This window comes from Myotis lucifugus, unplaced genomic scaffold (genome assembly GCF_000147115.1).
Source record: "Myotis lucifugus unplaced genomic scaffold, Myoluc2.0 scaffold_433, whole genome shotgun sequence".
In the NCBI taxonomy this organism is placed as follows: Eukaryota; Metazoa; Chordata; class Mammalia; order Chiroptera; family Vespertilionidae; genus Myotis; species Myotis lucifugus.
This window is the reverse complement of record NW_005871481.1, coordinates 362741-380746: the sequence shown is the minus strand read 5'-3', so window position 1 is coordinate 380746 and position 18006 is coordinate 362741. Positions and strand designations below refer to the sequence as shown.

General features: G+C 44.0%; 1 protein-coding gene across 6 annotated transcripts in view; it reads left to right on the top strand.

The window, feature by feature from the left end:
* The window catches only part of SAP130 (Sin3A associated protein 130), a 101572-nt gene that overhangs the window by 36195 nt on the left and 47371 nt on the right, over positions 1-18006 (top strand). For all 6 annotated transcript variants that reach the window (XM_014468160.2, XM_006102838.3, XM_023744174.1 and 3 more), the window contains exons 11-12: positions 3789-3930; positions 14002-14123. In XM_014468160.2, the coding sequence (XP_014323646.2) occupies positions 3789-3930; positions 14002-14123 (264 nt within the window). The remainder of the gene's footprint in view (positions 1-3788; positions 3931-14001; positions 14124-18006) is intronic.

The window sequence follows — 18006 nt, the reverse complement described above, 5'->3', positions numbered from 1 at the left end:
CCCCCCCCCCCCCCCCCGCAAAGTAAGACTGTGTTCTGTCAGATGGCATGCTCACATGCTGAGCACTGAGGCCTCGGGGTCTAGTGGCCAGACCAGAGAAGTCGCTGCCCGCCCATATATAATAACCTGGCTGCTCTTCTCCTTGCTTGCTTTTTGCACATGCGAGACAGACTGCACGGTCCTCCTACCAAACTTTGAGGACACTTTTCAGAATAATATTAACCCAGGAAACCCTTACTCCTCTTTCAGGTAACTGGGCTGTGCCCGCCCTAAATTGGTACTAAGCACCCCCCCACCCCCCAAGACAGGTAACCGAGAGGACACTGCTGCTGGCTCTTTCTCCTGTCACTGCTCACTCCAGCCTGCCACCACACTTCTTTCGTGTCCCTCTGGAGTTCACTTCTCTTCTGTGGAAAGAAGTTTGTTATGTGTGTCTGGTTTCAGCAGTAATGCACTGTTATTGAAAAGATCATTGACAATTCCATATTGTCGTGTCAAACCAATGTCTGGCTATCCTGCCATTGTCGGCAGTTACGCTCAGCTGTAACCTCAGAGCCCAGCCTGTTCTTTTCATGTTTTCAGTCCAGAGTCTCACGAGGGAATCTGCAGCTGTGAAGAAAATCAGACCAGTAAAGAGGGGGCAGTGTATCTTATAGGGGCGCTTTGGTTTTCTCTTGATCCCTCTGAAAAATTATTTTGAGATTAGTTCTTGTTAATGTCACTGTATCTTCCTAAGAAATCACAGTGGAAGTCACCTCATAAATGTACCAGGAGATGGTCTGGTATCTCAGTGGTTAGAGCATTGTCCCAATACACCAAGGTTGTGGGTTTGATCCCTGGTCATAGCATATACAAGAACCAACCAATGAATGCACAAGTAAGTGGAACAACAAAATTGATGTTTCTCTCTCTCTTTCTCTATCTCCCTTCCACCCTTTCTCTCTTCTCCCTTCCTTCCCACTCTCTCTCAAATCAATAAATAAAAATTTTAAGTAAAAGTATCAGGAGACAGAACTACGATCATACATTTTTGCTAAAACTAGCAACTTTATACCTGTCCTAAGTTACTGTATTACTATATTCTATATCTACCAAGCTCATTTATTTTTGAATTTTAACCATTTACTGAATTCTAGATATGAAAATCATTTGACAGAAATACCAAAACATTTAACATCTGCCACCTTAATGTGATTGGTTTCATCTAAGTTCAATTGGTTTATGCTCTAGTTTTGTTTTCCTCTTTTATAGTAACCCAAATACTTTTTTGTTACATCATAATAGGATCCCTATACAAAGGTTGAGAAGGAAAACTTGACATTAAACCTAGAGCATTGATCTTCAAGTTTAGGTCTAGAGGATATATTAAATCACCTAAGTGGTTTTTTCCAGGTGAGATTAAATATTGAATTCAGCCATTGTTTCTAATAAGAATATATTGGGTCAGGAATAAAAATGATTAACAATGAACATAGGGTTTTCTCCTCTAATGAATGCTCATCTCCAGTAGATGACCATACTGGTTTTCTCCTTCTCTGGCCCACACATGCCAGTGTCTTAGAATATACAAAGCAGAGTCAGTCACAGCATTCAGAAAATGAAATTATCTTTGGAGGTAGCATTATGGCCAAGTTATGATTTCTGCATTATATTATTCCTTAAATTTTATTTATTTTTAATAATAGCGAATATGGCTTTTTTAATTAGAAAAAAGTAAAGATTTAAAATTTGGGATGTGTTTACATTTATGAACCACTGTTTAGTTATCCTACAAATGACAACTGCATTCTTTGGAAGTATTATTTTTCCTGCCTTTCATGGGAAGAGTGAAAAACAAGGCTTCGTTGCTTTCCACTCAATACTCTATCTCCGACTGATGGAGAATGTGCCATTACAGCGCCTCTCTGCCTTAGCCAGCAGATGCCATCATCAGTGCTCCAATTGGGCACCCAGGGCATCCTGCAGAAACTTCTCCGGCTGTCTCCCTCAGGAAACGGCTGGGCATCAATGGTGGTTTGTGCTGCTTACCTTTGGTGTTCGCTGCATTGCACTGTGGGTAATGTGGGGCATCATCCTAGTCTTTAGTGGTTATGTGCCTGTCACTGGTGTAACTTGCGTCTTTACACAGATGGTACCTTTGTCCCTTTATAGCGGGTGGGGAACGTCCCGCCCGTGGACCATATAAGGCCTGAGAAATCATTTGGTCTGGCCCTACCAAGGCATTAGGGGTGAGTTTGTTTGACCAAATATAGCAGACTAATTTTTTAAATATATTTTTATTGATTTCAGAGAAGAAGGGAAAGGGAGATAGAGATAAATTATTGATCACCTGCCTCCTGTACACCCCACCCACTGGGGATCAAATCGTGACAACCTGGTTCATAGGTCAATGCTCAACCCCTGAGCCACACCAGCGAACCTAGCAGGCTGATTTTTAAGTTAATAATTTTGTACGGCCTGAGAATGATGTTATAACTATCCAAATGGCCCTTGGCAGAGAAAAGGTTCCCCACCCCTGCTCTATATCTCTGAGGTCACAGCTTTTATTTGCAAATTTCAAGGCATAGAGTTAACAGATAGGTCTCTTAAGAACCATAAAGTATGTCCCAGTTCAGCTATACCTTCGAAACAAAATTTGATTGTAAATTGTAGAGGAAAGCAAATTTTGAGCCTGATATTAAATTTGAAAACTCTGTTGTTTATTTTGACTTGGCTGTAAGGTATTAGATAAAGTCATAGGAAATTCAAAATTAAATGATTATCTAGAGAAAGCCTAAGAGATGAGGAAGCTGGGACTTAGAAATTAAAATGATCTACTCAGTACTAATTAGCCACATCGCTACTTCCTTATGGACCCAATTACTTAAGGAGTAGAATATAAGGTCTTTGTCATTTCTATATCTATATTTTCATTTGTTTATGGTTTGTTTGATTTTTTTAATAAAAAGTTTTCTCCTTCTCAAAAAAAGGATATCAAAGAAGCCAGGTCAGGGGAATGGGGCCTGGTTGCTGATATTTTTTTAAAGGAATAATGCTGAACCCTGCTTTCACAGGGTGAATATATTATATTAGTGGACTAGAGGCCCGTTGCATGAATTCGTGCACGGGTGGGGTCCTTCTGCCTGGACAGCGATCGGGCCCATCTTGCCCAGTCCTGATCGGGGCCAGCCGGCCAGAGGGAGGGATCACAGGAGGTTGGCTGGCCGTGGGAGGTTGGCTGTGGGAGCACACTGACCACCAGGGGGCAGCTCCTGCATTGACATCTGCCCTCTGTGGTCAGTGCGCATCATAGCTACCATCTGGTTTTAACGGTCGCTTAGGCTTAGATGAGATATATATTTATCTCATCTAAATTGCCAAAATTTGTGCACGGGGGCAGGGTCCCTCAGCCCGGCCTGCACCCTCTCACAATCCGGGACCCCTCGGGGGATGCAGTCGGACATCCCTCTCACAATCTGGGACCGCTGGCCTGCCTGCCTGCCTCATCGCCCCTAACCGCCTCTGCCTCGGCCCCTGCCGCTGCAGCTTTGTCTGGAAGGATGTCCGGAATGATGTTTGGAAGGTTGTTCAGCTGTCTGGTCTAATAAGCATATTACGCTTTTATTATTATAGATTAGATTGAAATAATTTAGTTGAACCTTGTGTACTCATCTTTCATTTTTTATTTTGATTAAAACTAAAAATCCAGACTTCTTACTACTATTTGCATTAAGATTGTTGTGCAAGAATGATTTGTCTTGACAGTGAAAGCATATGAACAGTAATGTCATTGGTTTTCCTTTTTGTAGCTAAGGTGGTGCCTCAGCAGATCACACACACTTCTCCTCGGATCCAGCCTGATTACCCCACGGAGAGGAGCAGCCTGATTCCCATTTCAGGACATCGGGCCTCTCCAAACCCTGTGGCCATGGAGACTCGCAGTGACAATAGGTAGGAGGCAACGTGCCAGTTACACTGCCTCAGTGTGTCATTCATTGTTTTGATTTTTCAATATAAAATGTCCCACAAATATGGCATGCACGTACTTATTCTTATTTTTAAACTAGAGGCCCGGTGCACGGATTCATGCACCGGTGGGGTTCCTCGGCCTGGCCTGTGCCCTCTCACAATCTGGGACCCTTCAGGGGATGTGGGACTGCCGGTTTCAACGCAATCCCCGCAGGCTAGGCCGAGGAACCCCACCAGTGCACAAATATGTGCACTGAGCCTCTAGTATGCATAGAAGTTCTTTGGTTAATCTCTTCCCGCCCTCCTCCCTTCCCTCTTAGATTCATCAGTTTGCTCCATGTTTCCATGCCTGTGCATTGAGTATCTGATCCCTGGTAGTCAGTGCACATCATAGGTACCAGTCCAACAGTCAGATACTTAGCATATTAGCCTTTTATTTATATAGGTTTTCTCCCTGAAAATAATACATTGTATTATTTCTCTTTTAGTTTTATGAAAATGTCTGTATTCAGCCATTCTCCTTTTGATGGCTGATCTCTTAGGATCCATTGTTTTGTTTTGTGTGTTTCTCTGTATAATTTATTTTAAGAGTAAAGGTTGCAGTATTATGACTCTAAATATTTCCATTTTCATCTCTGAAGAACAAAGGCATTCTTACTTAATCTTGAAAGTATAGTTACCCCTGAAACAATTTTTTAGCTTTCTATCCTCTTTCATACATTGACATTTTTTAAGGATATGGATAGACCAGTTTTTGTAGAATATTCAGTTTGGGCTTATCAGATTGTTTTCTCATAGTTAGATTCAAGCTATGCATTTTTGGAGTGAATACCACTTGGTTGATATGCTCTTATCACTACTATTACATTAGAGAGCTCATGCTATTTTTTTGTCTCATTAGTTAGGTCAACATTAGTTACTTAGTGAAGATGTGATGTTTGCCAGATTTTCCTACTCTAAAGGGATGTTTTTCTTTTAATTAAGTAATCTGTGTGGAAATACTTTGAGGCTATAAATATCCTTTCCCTCAATAAACTTTCACGCAATAGTTTGTTTACCGATGAGATTCCTGGCTAAATCAGTTGAGGGTTGTTGAAATATGTTGGTTGCAAAATAGTGACTTTTTCTGTTTCACATTTATCAGTTGACATTTTGATATAAATTTTCTCATTTTCTCCCACTTATTTATTTTGTGTTGGTTTTTTTTTTTTTTTTTTTTAGAAAGAGCATAGGCTCATAGATTTGGTTTTATTCATTACTACAGTCTCAGTATCATCTATTTTGATGTTCAAATTCTCTCTGGGTTGGTCCAAGGGAGCCCCTTCAGACTAGTTCCTGTGGTTTTGCCATGGCCTGGTCATTCCAGCCCTTCCCACCACCATAAGATTCTCAGGCCCCTCCTGAACTTTGTCAGCATCTTGGAGTCCACCATTTCTCCAAGGAGCCTGGTTCCTTTCATCATTTAGAAACCAAGATGTAGGCATTAGCTGTTTATTGTCGTTTTCTCTAGGCTCTTTCAGCAGGCAGAGGTAAGAAGTATGTAACATTTTAAAAACTCTTTACTTAGCACATGGTTATACCTCTAATTCCACCCCATCCCCTCCCCCATTTCTTTCTTGCACAGGAAGTCACTTTAGCATCGGGTCACTTTTCAGTTGTCCTGTCCCATTCTGGTACGTAGGGGTGCTCATAGCTTTTCCTGTATCCCGTGTCCAACCTTTCTGCTGAGCCTGACTATAAGCTCTGAAAGGTTGGAAGTTCTTTTGGATTTTCTACTTAGATGTTTATCTCATCTACAAATAAGGACAGGTTTTTGAGGGATGAAGTTTTTTTCATTTCTATTTTGCATACTTACGTTTTTCTTGATGGCTAAACGTCCAATGTGATGATGAATGTAGCAGAGATAGTGAGCATCCTTGTCTCGGTCCTGACCTAAATGGGAAGTCTCTGAAATGTCATAATCAATTTGTGTAGATATTGTTTTCAGTATGAGGAACAAAGTTTTGTTTCTGTCCCTCTTTCTTAGACATTTATGTCATAAATAAGTATTGAATGCTAAATTAATAGCATTTTTTATATCTTTTGCAAAGTTTCAAGTGATTGTTCTTTTGTACATTTTTAATATGATCTAAAACATTAATAGAAATTCTGATATTGAATCATTCCTACTTTCCTGTGATAAATCTTATTTGATCATGATGTATTTAATTTTATATAATAACTAGTGACCCAGTGCACGGATTCGTGCACATTGAAAGGAAATTAATTAGAAGTTGGCCGCAGAGCGGGACTGGGTGAGACGGGCCAGGCACGCCCTGGAGCCAACCTCTCTCGGTCCCTCCCCGGCCGGCCACACCAGTGGTGGTGCCATGGCTCAAAGGGCTTCTGTGGAATGAGTGGGGTCCCTCTGCCAGGTGGGGTCCCTCAGCCTGGCCTGCACGGATCTGGCTGAAACCGGCTCTCCAACATCCACCAAGGGGTTCCCAAGTGTGAGAAGGCACTCTGCAAAGTTGCTGTCTTACAGGGTGTGGAACACAAACGCAAGTGTGCAGTAAACCAGATTCGGGGCTGGCAGTGCCCCAGCAGCAACATAACCCATGGCCGAAGGTGGAATCGCCTGGCCCCATGAGGAATCGGGTTCCCTCCTTTCTGGTTCCAGGGTGCATCACCCAAGAACCACCACTGCCAAATCACTATAGCTGGTCAGTTTATGCATTGAGCATCTGCCCCCTGGTGGTCAGTGCTTGTCATAGCTACCGGTCAGATGGGAACTTAGCCTTTTATATATATACTAGAGGCCCAGTGCACAAAAATTTGTGCACTCCGGGGGGGGGGAGTGGGGGGGTCCCCCAGCCCGGCCTGTGCCCTCTCGCAGTCTGGGACCCCTCGGGAGATAACGACCTGCTGGCTTAGGCCTGCTCCCGGGTGGCAGAGGGCACGCCCAATCCCTAGGTGCAGCCCCTGGTCAGGCTCAGAGCAGGGCCGATTGGGGAGTTGGGGCGCCGCCCCATCATGCATAGAACAGGGCGGATCGGGAGGTTGTGATGCCACCCTCAGTCACGCTCAGGGTAGGGCCGATTGGGGGGTTGGGGCACCGCCCCCTGTCACACTCAAGGCAGGGTCGATGGGGAGGTTGCAGCGCCACCCCCTGTCACACACAGAGCAGGGCCAATCAGGGGGTTGAGGTGCTGCCCCCTGTCACTCACAGAGCAGGGCTGATCAGGGGGTTGGGGCGCCTTCCCCTGTCACACACAGAGCCGCAGGGCGATCAGGGGGTTTGGGCGCTGCCCCCTGTCACTCTGATCCCGGTGCCGGGAGGCATATTACCCTTTTACTATATAGAATAGAGGCCTGGTGCACGGGTGGAGGCTGGCTGGTTTGCCCTGAAGGGTGTCCTGGATCAGGGTGGGGGTCGCCACTGGGGTGCCTGCCCAGTCTGGCTGAGGGGCTGAGGGTCATTTTCCGGTTGGCGGGTGACTGAAGCTCCCAACTGCTCCTTTTTTTCTTTTTTTTTTTCTTTTTTATTCTGGGCCAGCTTCACTGCTGAAAACATTGATACAATGTTGCAGTCAGGCTGGCTGAAGCCCGGCTGACTGAAAGCCGGTTTCTGGGGTTTTGTTTAGCTTCTATATTTGCAACATAGTTGCTTAGAGTTGTAGCTGAGAGGCCGGCAACTCAGGCGGGGAACGTTGGAGTTCGCCATCACTGGAGCAAGCAAGCCTCCCTGTTCGCTTCAGTGCATGGCTGCCGGCCGCCATCTTGGCTGGCAGTTAATTTGCATAAGGATATGCTGATTAGCCAATGGGAAGGGTAGCGGTCGTACGCTAATTACCATGTTTCTCTTTTATTAGTGTAGATACTAGAGGCCCGGTGCACAAAAATTTGTGCACTTGGGTTGGGGGGGGGTCCCTCAGCCCAGCCTGGGACCCCTCGGGGGATGACCACGTGCTGGCTTAGGCCCGCTCCCCGGGGGGGGGATTGGGCCTAAGCTGGCAATCAGACATCCCTCTGGCAGCCCGGGAGCCCTCGGGGGATGTCCACTTTCTAGTGGGGAGCAGGCCTAAGCTGCAGTCTGACATCCTTAGTGCTGCTGAGGAGGCGGGAGAGGCTCCCACCACCACCGCTGTACTGGCAACCGTCAGCCTGGCTTGTGGCTGAGCAGAGCTCCCCCTGTGAGAGTGCACTGACTACCAGGGGGCAGCTCCTGCATTGAGCGTCTGCCCCCTGGTGGTCAGTGTGTGTCATAGTGACCAGTCATTCCCAGTCTTTCTGCATATTACCCTTTTATTATATAGGATAGAGGCCTGGTGCACGGGTGGGGGCAAGCTGGTTTGCCCTGAAGGGTGTCCCAGATCAGGGTGGGGGTCCCGCTGGGGTGCCTGGCCAGCCTGGGTGAGGGGCTGATGGCTTTTTGCAGCTAGTCACACCCCCTTCAGGGTGCGGGTCCCCACTGGAGTGCCTGACCAGACTGGGTGAGGGGCTGATGGCTGTTTGCAGGCTGGTCACACCCCCTTCAGGGTCAGGGTCCCCACTGGGGTGCCTGGCCAGCCTGGGTGAGGAGCTGATGGCTGTTTGCCTGCTGGTCAAACCCCCCCCAGTGGGGACCCTCACCCCATGGAGGTTTGGCCAACCTGGGTGAGGGGCTGAGGGCTGTTTTCAGGCTGGCCACACCCCCTTTAGGGTGGTGGGTCCCCACCAGGATGCCTGGCCAGTCTGGGTGAGGGGCTGAGGGCCATTTTCAGGCTGGCCAAGACCCCGGCGACAGAATCTCCCAGCCTCTCCTTATTTTCTTTTTTCTTTTTTTGGTTCTGGGATTTATTTACCTTCTATAATTGAAAGTTTGTGAAAGTTTGTTGCCTTTAGTGAAGCTCAGAGCCAGCCAGGACGGGCGGGAGGGAAGCTTGGCTTCCTCCATCCTGCTTGTTCCAGCTCCGTGGCCACGACTGGCTGATAGCAGGTATCTGGGGTTTATTTATCTTCTATAATTGAAACTTTGTTGCCTTTAGTGGAGCTCAGAGCTGGCCGCGGCAGGAGGGAAGCTTGGCTTCCTCCATCACTGGAGCAACCAAGCCTCCTGCTCGCTCCAGTTCCGTGGATGCCTGACGCCATTTTGGTTGGGTTAATTTGCATATAGTCGCTCTGATTGGCTGGTGGGCGTGGCTTAAGGTGTAGCAAAGGTATGGTCAATTTGCATGTTTATCTTTTATTAGATTAGACTAGTAGCCCGGTGCACGAAATTCCTGCGCATTGAAAGGGAATTAATTAGAGGAACGTAATTTGGACTCACTATCTAATATCAATAATATGTGAACGTGAGGCAGTCTGCATTTCTGAAATTCAATGACATGAATTTTAGCGATTACTTTGCCAAAGAAATGGAATTTACAGATATCATTTAAAAGAGCATTCAGCTTAATATTTAAAAACTCTGGCTACCAAGTCAGGTCTGTTTGCAACTTTTTGCCAGCGTTGTAAATTGTTTGCAACATCTGCCCATTTGGGGTTGCATGTCATGGTTATGAATAAATCAGGCTTGCCATACTTTGTTACAATTGCCATAGCATCCTGATATCACTGCTGCATATTTCTGGGACTACCCTCCGAAGATGATGGAAGTATTATCATTTTACCAATCGGCAAATTGTAATTTTCAGATCTAGATTTGAGATAATCCATCAAACCACTATATTTTTCTTTTTTTTTTTAAATTAAATCTTTATTGTTCTGATTACATTTGTTCCTCTTTTTTTCCCATAACTCCCCTTCTCCCAGTTCCCACCCCACCCTCCGCCCTCACTCCCCACCCACTGTCCTCATCCATAGGTGCACGATTTTTGTCCATTCTCTTCCCGCATCTCCCATTCCCCTTTCCCCCCCCCAAGAATAGTCAGTCCATTCCCCTTCTATGTCCCTGATTCATTGTAATCACCAGTTCATTCTGTACATCAGATTATTTATTCACTTGATTCTTAGATTCACTTGTTGATAGATGCATGTTTGTTGTTCACAATTTGTATCTTTACCTTTTTCTTCTTCCTCTTCTTAAAGGAAACCTTTCAGCATTTCGTATAATACTGGTTTAGTGGTGATGAAGTCCTTTAGCTTTTCCTTATCTGTGAAGCTCTTTATCTGACCTTCAATTCTGAATGATAGCTTTGCTGGATAAAGTAATCTTGGTTGTAGGTTCTTGCTATTCAGTACTTTGAATATTTCTTGCCATTCCCTTCTGGCCTGCAAAGTTTCTGTTGAGAAATCAGCTGACAGTCGTATGGGTATTCCCTTGTAGGTAATTGAGTCTCTTTCTCTTGCTGCTTTTAAGATTCTCTCTTTGTGTTTTGCTCTTGGCATTTTAATGATGTGTCTTGGTGTGGTCCTCTTTGGATTCCTTTTGTTTGGGGTTCTCTTCGCTTCTTGGACCTGTAAGTCCATTTCTTTCACCAGGTGGGGGAAGTTTTCTGCCATTATTTCTTCAAATAGGTTTTCAATATCTTGCTGTCTCTCATCTTCTGGCACCCCTATTATTCTGATATTAGTGCGCTTGAAGCTGTCCCAGAGGCTCCTTACACTATCTTCACACTTTCGGATTCTTTTTTCATTTTGCTTTTCCAGTTGGGTGTTTTTTGTCGAATCTTTGGTTTGATTCTTGTGCTCCTCTGGTCTGCTATTGGGTATAATATTCTTTATTTCAGTCCGTGTATGCTTACTTTCTAATTTCTTTATCGTAGCATCGAGGGTCTCATTAGTTTTCGTGAGGCTCTGCTCAAGTTTATAGCAAGCCCTCAAAATTGCGATTCTTAGCTCCATATCCTCCATTTCTGTCATGTTTTTTTGTCTCCGCATCTTTTATGCTTTCTTGGTGCACCCCCTTGTGGTCTTTGTGCGCAGTCTTGTTCTAGCCAAGCCTTAATTGTTGTAGTTAACACTAGAGGGATTTGACCACCAGGCCGACTGGCTGTAGGAATTAGCTGTGTGGAAAACGTCTGTCTTCTGGGAAGGCGCTAATCCAGCCTTTGCCTGAGGCGATCGGCAAATGGCTGTGCGCAGGGCTTGGGCGGGGCGGGATCAACAGGGCAGGCAGAGGGAGCAGTTATGGCCGCTCTCAGTCCCGTTCCCAGAGGCTCTGCTTCTCAGAACCCCGGCAGCCGCTGCAAACCTCGGAGAGAAAGCTGCCCTCAGGTTCCAACTGATGCCGGATAATCCCGCTTCTCCCGTCTGAGTCTGAATCCCTAGAGACTCGCCCGGATCTGGAGCCCAGAGTCTGAGACTCACTCCCGACCGAAAACGACAACCGCGCCCTCAGCCACCAGCCCGCTTTCGCGCACACCTCGGTACCTTTGTATTTTCCACACTGCGCCTCCTCTGAGCCTCGGTTTGCTGTTCTCTTTCCTTCTAGTTGTAGAGTCTCTCTTCAGCCAGCTTTCCTGTGGTTCTGGGTGATGTCTGTTCCGTCTTTTAGTTGTATTTTTGAAATGGTTGTATGCGGCAGCGGTCTCCGGTGTTTACCTACGCCGCCATCTTCGGTTTCTCCAAACCACTATATTTTTCAACTCTCAACTTAGATTGGTTTGCTTTGATGAAGTTTATCCGATTGGCCTCCATTTTTTAATATGAATCCACGATAAACTGTTGAGTTAATTTTCCTGCATTTAAAATAGGATTGAACGTGTCCCGCACAGAGAGATGAAATCCATAATACTGCATTTGTGTGACTCGTGTCCTTATATTTTGTCTAGTATTATTGTTGATTACACTGTTGTCTCTGAGTCTTAATGCAATATCTATTCCCCAGCCTTTTTCACCATGTGGAAAAAGAATAGGATATGTCATTGCATCTAATACAGGAAACAGGATATTGATTTGTTTCATTTTAGTGGCATTTGGATTATTGGGATCTGGTGATGAGGAAGCTGGGGTGACAGAGGGAGCCCTGCTCTATGTCCAGCAGTCTCCTGCTCTGCCAAGTCCTCCAAACCTCCCGCTCTCCGCCGGCAAGGTCCTGGGAGCCTGCAGGCGTGGCTAGGCGTGGCAGGCCTCGCCTCCTGGGCCGGCAATGGTCCCGGGAGCCCACAGCCGCGGCCACTGTCACTTCCTGGGGCGCTTGACACCTGCGTATGCAAATTAACTGCCATCTTTTTTCTTTTTTATTTTATTTTATTTTGTTTTATTGCTTAAAGTATTACAGAGAGTATTACATATGTCTCCTTCCCCCCTCCCCCCCCCGTTGACATTCCCCCCGCCTCTCTTACCACCCAGTGTCTTATGTCCATTGGTTATGCTTATAAATGAGTGAGATCATGTGGTATTTTTCTTTCATTGACTGGCTTATTTCACTTAGCATAATGCTCTCCAGTTCCATCTTTGTTGGGTTAATTTGCATAGTCAGTCTGGCTGGTGGGTGTGGTTTGTGGGCGTGGCTTGAGTGTAGCGGAGGGATGGTTAATTTGCATGTTTCTCTTTTATTATATAGGACTAGAGGCTCGGTGCACTAAATTCATGCACTTGGGGATTCCCAGCCTGGCTTGCACCCTCTCTCAGTCCTGCAGCCCTCCGGGGATGTCCGACTGCCTTGGAAGCGGGAGAGGCTCCCACCATCGCTGCTGTGCTCACCAACTGTGAGCTCAGCTCAGGGCTTCTGGCTGAGCAGCACTGCCCCTGTGGGAGCTCACTGACCACCAGGGGGCAGCTCCTGTGTTGAGCTTGTGGCCCCTGCTGGTCAATGCACATCATAGCGACCAGTCGTTCTGCTGTTCAGTCGATTTGCATATTAGCCTTTTACTATATAGGACTCTGTAGGATAGATTGATTCAGTTTTGTTTTTTGGTTTTTTTTTATTGATTTTTACAGAGAGGAAGGGAGAGAGAGAGCCAGAAACATCGATGAGAGAGAAACATCGATCAGCTGCCTCCTGCACATCTCCTACTGGGGATGTGCCCGCAACCCAGGTACATGTCCTTGACCGGAATCGAACCTGGGACCTTTCAGTCTGCAGGCCGACGCTCTATCCACTGAGCCAAACAGGTTTCGGCGATTGATTCAGTTTTGTTTAGGAATTTTTGTGTCAGTGTAGAGAGTGAGATTTTTTTTTAAATATATTTTATTGATTTTCTACAGAGAGGAATAGAGAGTTAGAAACATCGATGAGAGAGAAACATCACATCGATCAGCTGCCTCCTGCACGCCCCCTACTGGGGATGTGCGAGCAACGAAGGTACATGCCCTTGACCGGAATCGAACCTGGGACCTTTCAGTCCACAGGCCGACGCTCTATCCACTGAGCCAAGCCGGTCAGGGCGAGAGTGAGATTTTCTATAATCCTTTCTCATACTGTCCCTGTACAGTTTTGATATCAAGGCTATCTTAACCTCAAAAAGTAAGCTTTTTCTGGTCTCTGAATTAGTTTGTATAAGTTTGGATTATCTGTTTTACGTATATTTGATAAAACTTGCCAATAAAAACTGTATGAGCTTAGGGTCTTTCAAGTGGAATTGAACAGGGAAGACATTTTATTAATGTGGGCTTTTTAGTCAGTTTTGCTGAGTATTATTCCATGTATATTTACATTTATTGATACAGTTATTTATAATATTCATTTATTTTAAAAATAGAGGCCTAAAACAAAATCATGCAAAGATGGGATCCCTCAGCCTGGCCAGCGATTGAGGCCTATCGTGGAGGCCATACGACCAGGGTGAGAAACCCCAGGAGGTTGGTCAGCCTGCCCCTGATCAGGGCCGATGGTGGGCCGGCCAACCAGGAGGTTGGCCCCAACGGCCCGGCCCCAATCAGGACTATGCGAGACGCCCTAATAAGCCCTGATCGCCGGCCAGCCCTAGGGACTGCACTCATGCATGAATTTCGTGCACCAGGCCTCTGGTGCACGAAATATAGATATTACTCTGTAGATCTGTGTCCTTTGATCTGATTGTTTGAGACCCAGTGGGAGATGTTGGTATGGCAGTAAGGGTGTGAAGAGGGTCTGGGGGACAGGATCATTTGTAGGTAAAGAAGACAATAGACCGCTTTGGTTCATTATTATTTGTGTTCCATCCATAGACCGTCTGTTCCTGTCCAGTTCCAGTACTTTTTGCCAACATACCCACCTTCTGCATACCCACTGACGGCACACACATACACCCCAATCACCAGCTCTGTGTCCACCATCCGACAGTATCCAGGTATGATTACCACTGTGAAGATGACTTAACATTTTCATTTTTTCAAGCAATGAGATAGAAATTGATCACTGGGTATTTACTATGGCTTTAACTACTCTAGCTTCTATGTTCAACTTCATTTCAGGCTAAAATGTGAAGCTTTAATGTTTTAAATTACCATCTCTTTGTTCGATAAAAAGTTGTTAGTATTGTTAGTGACATTTGCATGATTTTTGTCCTACCTGAGGAGAATTATGTTAACAATTTTTGTTACATCTTAAAATGGTAGTGCAGTTAAAACAAATAAAGCTGCACTCTTACAGGGCTTCTTTTGTTTTATGAGGTGTTTGTTGTGTTTTTAATGTGAGTCCAATTATGCTCAACACTCACTGTTCTTTCTTGTAAATAGCGTGTTTTCTTTATCCAGAAAACAATTCTTAGACGTCACTGTTTGTATAATATGTTCCTTGGGACTCAGCTCACTTTAGGTTTAGGTATTAGAAAGCCAGGTTGTCTCGCTGTGGACATTGCCTTCTGCTGTGCAAACGAGGCCTGCAGCCAGGGCCACAGGTGGCCATTGAGCATTTGAAGGGGGAGGCGGGGGACAGCGCAGATGAAGAACTGAATTTTTTGTTTTACTTAATTAAAACTAGACAAACTTCATATATGTTTGAAAAACTTACTGATATGAAACTACTTTCTCAAAATGTAGATTTTATGGAATCAAAATACAAATCCAATAAAAAATTTTTATCTGAATTGAGAATGTGCTGTAATAGCAAAATATGCCCTGAACTTTGAAGACATACTATAGAAATAAAATGTAAGATAACTTAATAAAAATTTTATAGTGATTACATTTTGAAATGATAATATTTTGGATATATTAGGTTAAACAAAATACATCTTTTTTTTTTTTTTAAACAAAATATATCTTAAACATATACTAATATTAATCTGGCCTGCGTCTTTTTACTTTATGAATTTGGCTACAGAAAATTTTTTTTTTAATATATTTTATTGATTTTTTTACAGAGAGGAAGGGAGAGAGATAGTCAGAAACATCGATCAGCCACCTCCTGCACATCTCCTACTGGGGATGTGCCCACAACCCAGGTACATGCCCTTGACCGGAATCGAACCTGGGACCTTCCAGTCCACAGGCCGACGCTCTATCCACTGAGCCAAACTGGTTTCGGCATACAGAAAATTTTTAAATTGCACGTATGGCATATTTCAATTGGAATTCTGGTCTAAAACTTTGAAAACATGGTATTTAAATCTCTTTAAAAACCGGTTCCTTCATCTCTGCATTGGTTGTTGTATATTGGTTTGTTTTATTTTTATAAAAATTTCTCCAAGTTTTATTCTAATTTTTATCTCTAATGTGAAAAAGTAGCTGAATTTTCCTGAATATTCTGTCATTTTTTGCTGTTCATCAAATTAATATCTTTTTAAAGGACATTCATAACCATGTTCTTTATAATCTTATAGAGATAAAGTCATGCTTAATTGCTGCCAGAAGTATTAAGCTTATTGCTGCAAAGTCTTAAGTCTTTTTCTCAGTGGCAGCACTTACCTCCTCCTACCACCTTGGCCCTCTCTCACAGTGCAGTCATTGTGCCTATCTCCAGAAGGTAGTGTGTGAGCCACATGTATTTCTCTGATAGTAGCCAACTGGAAAGGATGTGCAGAGTATCTCTTAAGCTGACATTGTCATTGTATATAGATATTTATTGTCAAAACCCGTGATACTAGCACTGTCAGTAGTGTTGCGCATCCTGCCAGTCACCTGTATTTCTACATTATTATTCCAAGTATCTTCTCTTACCACTACAGCAGACCTGAAAACGAGTAGCACAAGCCACAGGGCTTCATTTCTTCCTGTCCCAGTCTGTGCACCAGTGTGCTGCAGACGAGAGGGAGGGGTATGTCTTTCTCTGACATCATAGCAAGCAGTCGAACTCCCATTCAGTCAAACTCCCGAGGGGACAATTTGCATATTAGCCTTTTAATATATAGGATTGTTCAAGGTCTCTAGTTGCTTATAAAGATGGAATCTTGTTGGGCCAATAGATATTAGTAGACTATTTACATGACTATATAATTATAAATATATATATACGTAATCTAGATAGTTTGTAAGTGATTGATCTCTCTCAAATTCCTGAAATTTCACTTGTTTCAGAGGTGTATTTCATTCATTTATTTATTTGTTCATGCATTTATTAATTCCACAAATATTTATTGACACCCTACTATATGTAAGGTCCTATGCCAGGCTTTCTTTTTAAAACTGACCTTTTTGTTTAAAGAAATTTTATTTATTCTTAAAAAAAATATTTTTATTGATTTCAGAGAGGAAGGGCAAGGGAGAGAGTTAGAAATATCAATGATGAGAGAGAATCATTTATCAGCTGCCTCCTGCACGCCCCCTGCTGGGGATCAAGCCCACAACCTGGGCATGTACCCTTAATCAGAATTGAACCCAGGACCCTCCAGTTCACAGACCTACGTAAAGCTGACTCTTAAACAGATCTTGCTGTCAACGAGCTTAGAGTCTAGTAAGAAGAATAGGACTTGAAGAGATATTACAATAGACAAAAGTATGGGGTCCCAGAAGAAAGGCTTGAGCAAAACCATGCTGCTTCTGCCGTGCGAGACGTGATTTCTACATGAGACAGTAGGGCTGGAAGTCAGGAATGACCTTCCTCGGGGAAGTAATATGTGGAAAGCATCGCTCAGAATGCAGAGGACAGAGGCATGGCAGTTCAGTATTGGCTGAGCACAGTGAGTGACCTTGAGAGGAACGGTGACTAATTGCATGCTCTCCAGGCAGACAACCCAACTACCACTGAACAGAGACAACAAAGCTCACTTCTCAGAGACACAAATAATGCTCTGTGTGTTATTTATTTTACAGCAGGGAAGAATGACATATAGCAATGGCTGGAAATTCACACGTGTACTAACTTCACTATACTTTTCTCATTCGTAATAAAAATTTATCTTTTTTTCTCTGGTTTATAAAACTTTTAATTATATCTTTTTTTAAATTGAGGTGTAATTGACATATAACGTTAGTGTCAGGTGTTCAATATAATGATTTGATAATTTCTGTGATAACTTTTAAAATATTTTTATTGATTTCAGAGAGAGGAAGAGAGATAGAAACATCAATGATGAGAGAGAATCATTGATTGGCTGCCTCCTGCATGCCCCACACGGGATCGAGCCTGAAACCCGGGCATGTGCCCTGACCAGGAATGAAACTGTGGCCTCCAGGTTCATAAGTCAACGCTCAACCACTGAGCTATGCCAGCTGGGCAGTAACTTTTAAGATCTCTCTTAACAGCTTTCAAATATGCAATTCAGTCACCATGCTATACGTTACATCCCTATGACTTATTTTGTAACTGGAAGTTCGTACCTTTTGACCCCTTCATCCATTTTACCTACCCCTTCCAGCCCTCCTCCTTCCCCCAGCCCAGCCTCTGGCAACAGTTAATCTGTTGTCTGTGTCTGTGAAGTTGGTGTATTGGTATGTTGTTTTTTTCTATATGCCACAGATAGGTAAGTTCATCCATTATCTGTCTTTCTCTTCCTGGATTACTCACGTAGCATAATACCCCAAGGTCTGTCCATGTTGCAGATGGCAAGATTCCCTTCCTCTTTATGGCTGAGTAGTATTTGTGTGTGTGTCCCGTTTTCTTTATCCACTTACCTGTCAGCAGACACTGAGGTTGTTTCTATATCTCAGCTGTTGTAAAGCATGAGGGTGTAGATACCTTCTTCTGGATTTTTTTTGATAACTGGGGAGAAAAGTTGTGTTTGTTTTCTTTCCACAAGTATTGAGAAAGTTCTTTTTTTTGTTGCTTCCTGGGAGTGCTTTTATTTTCAGTTT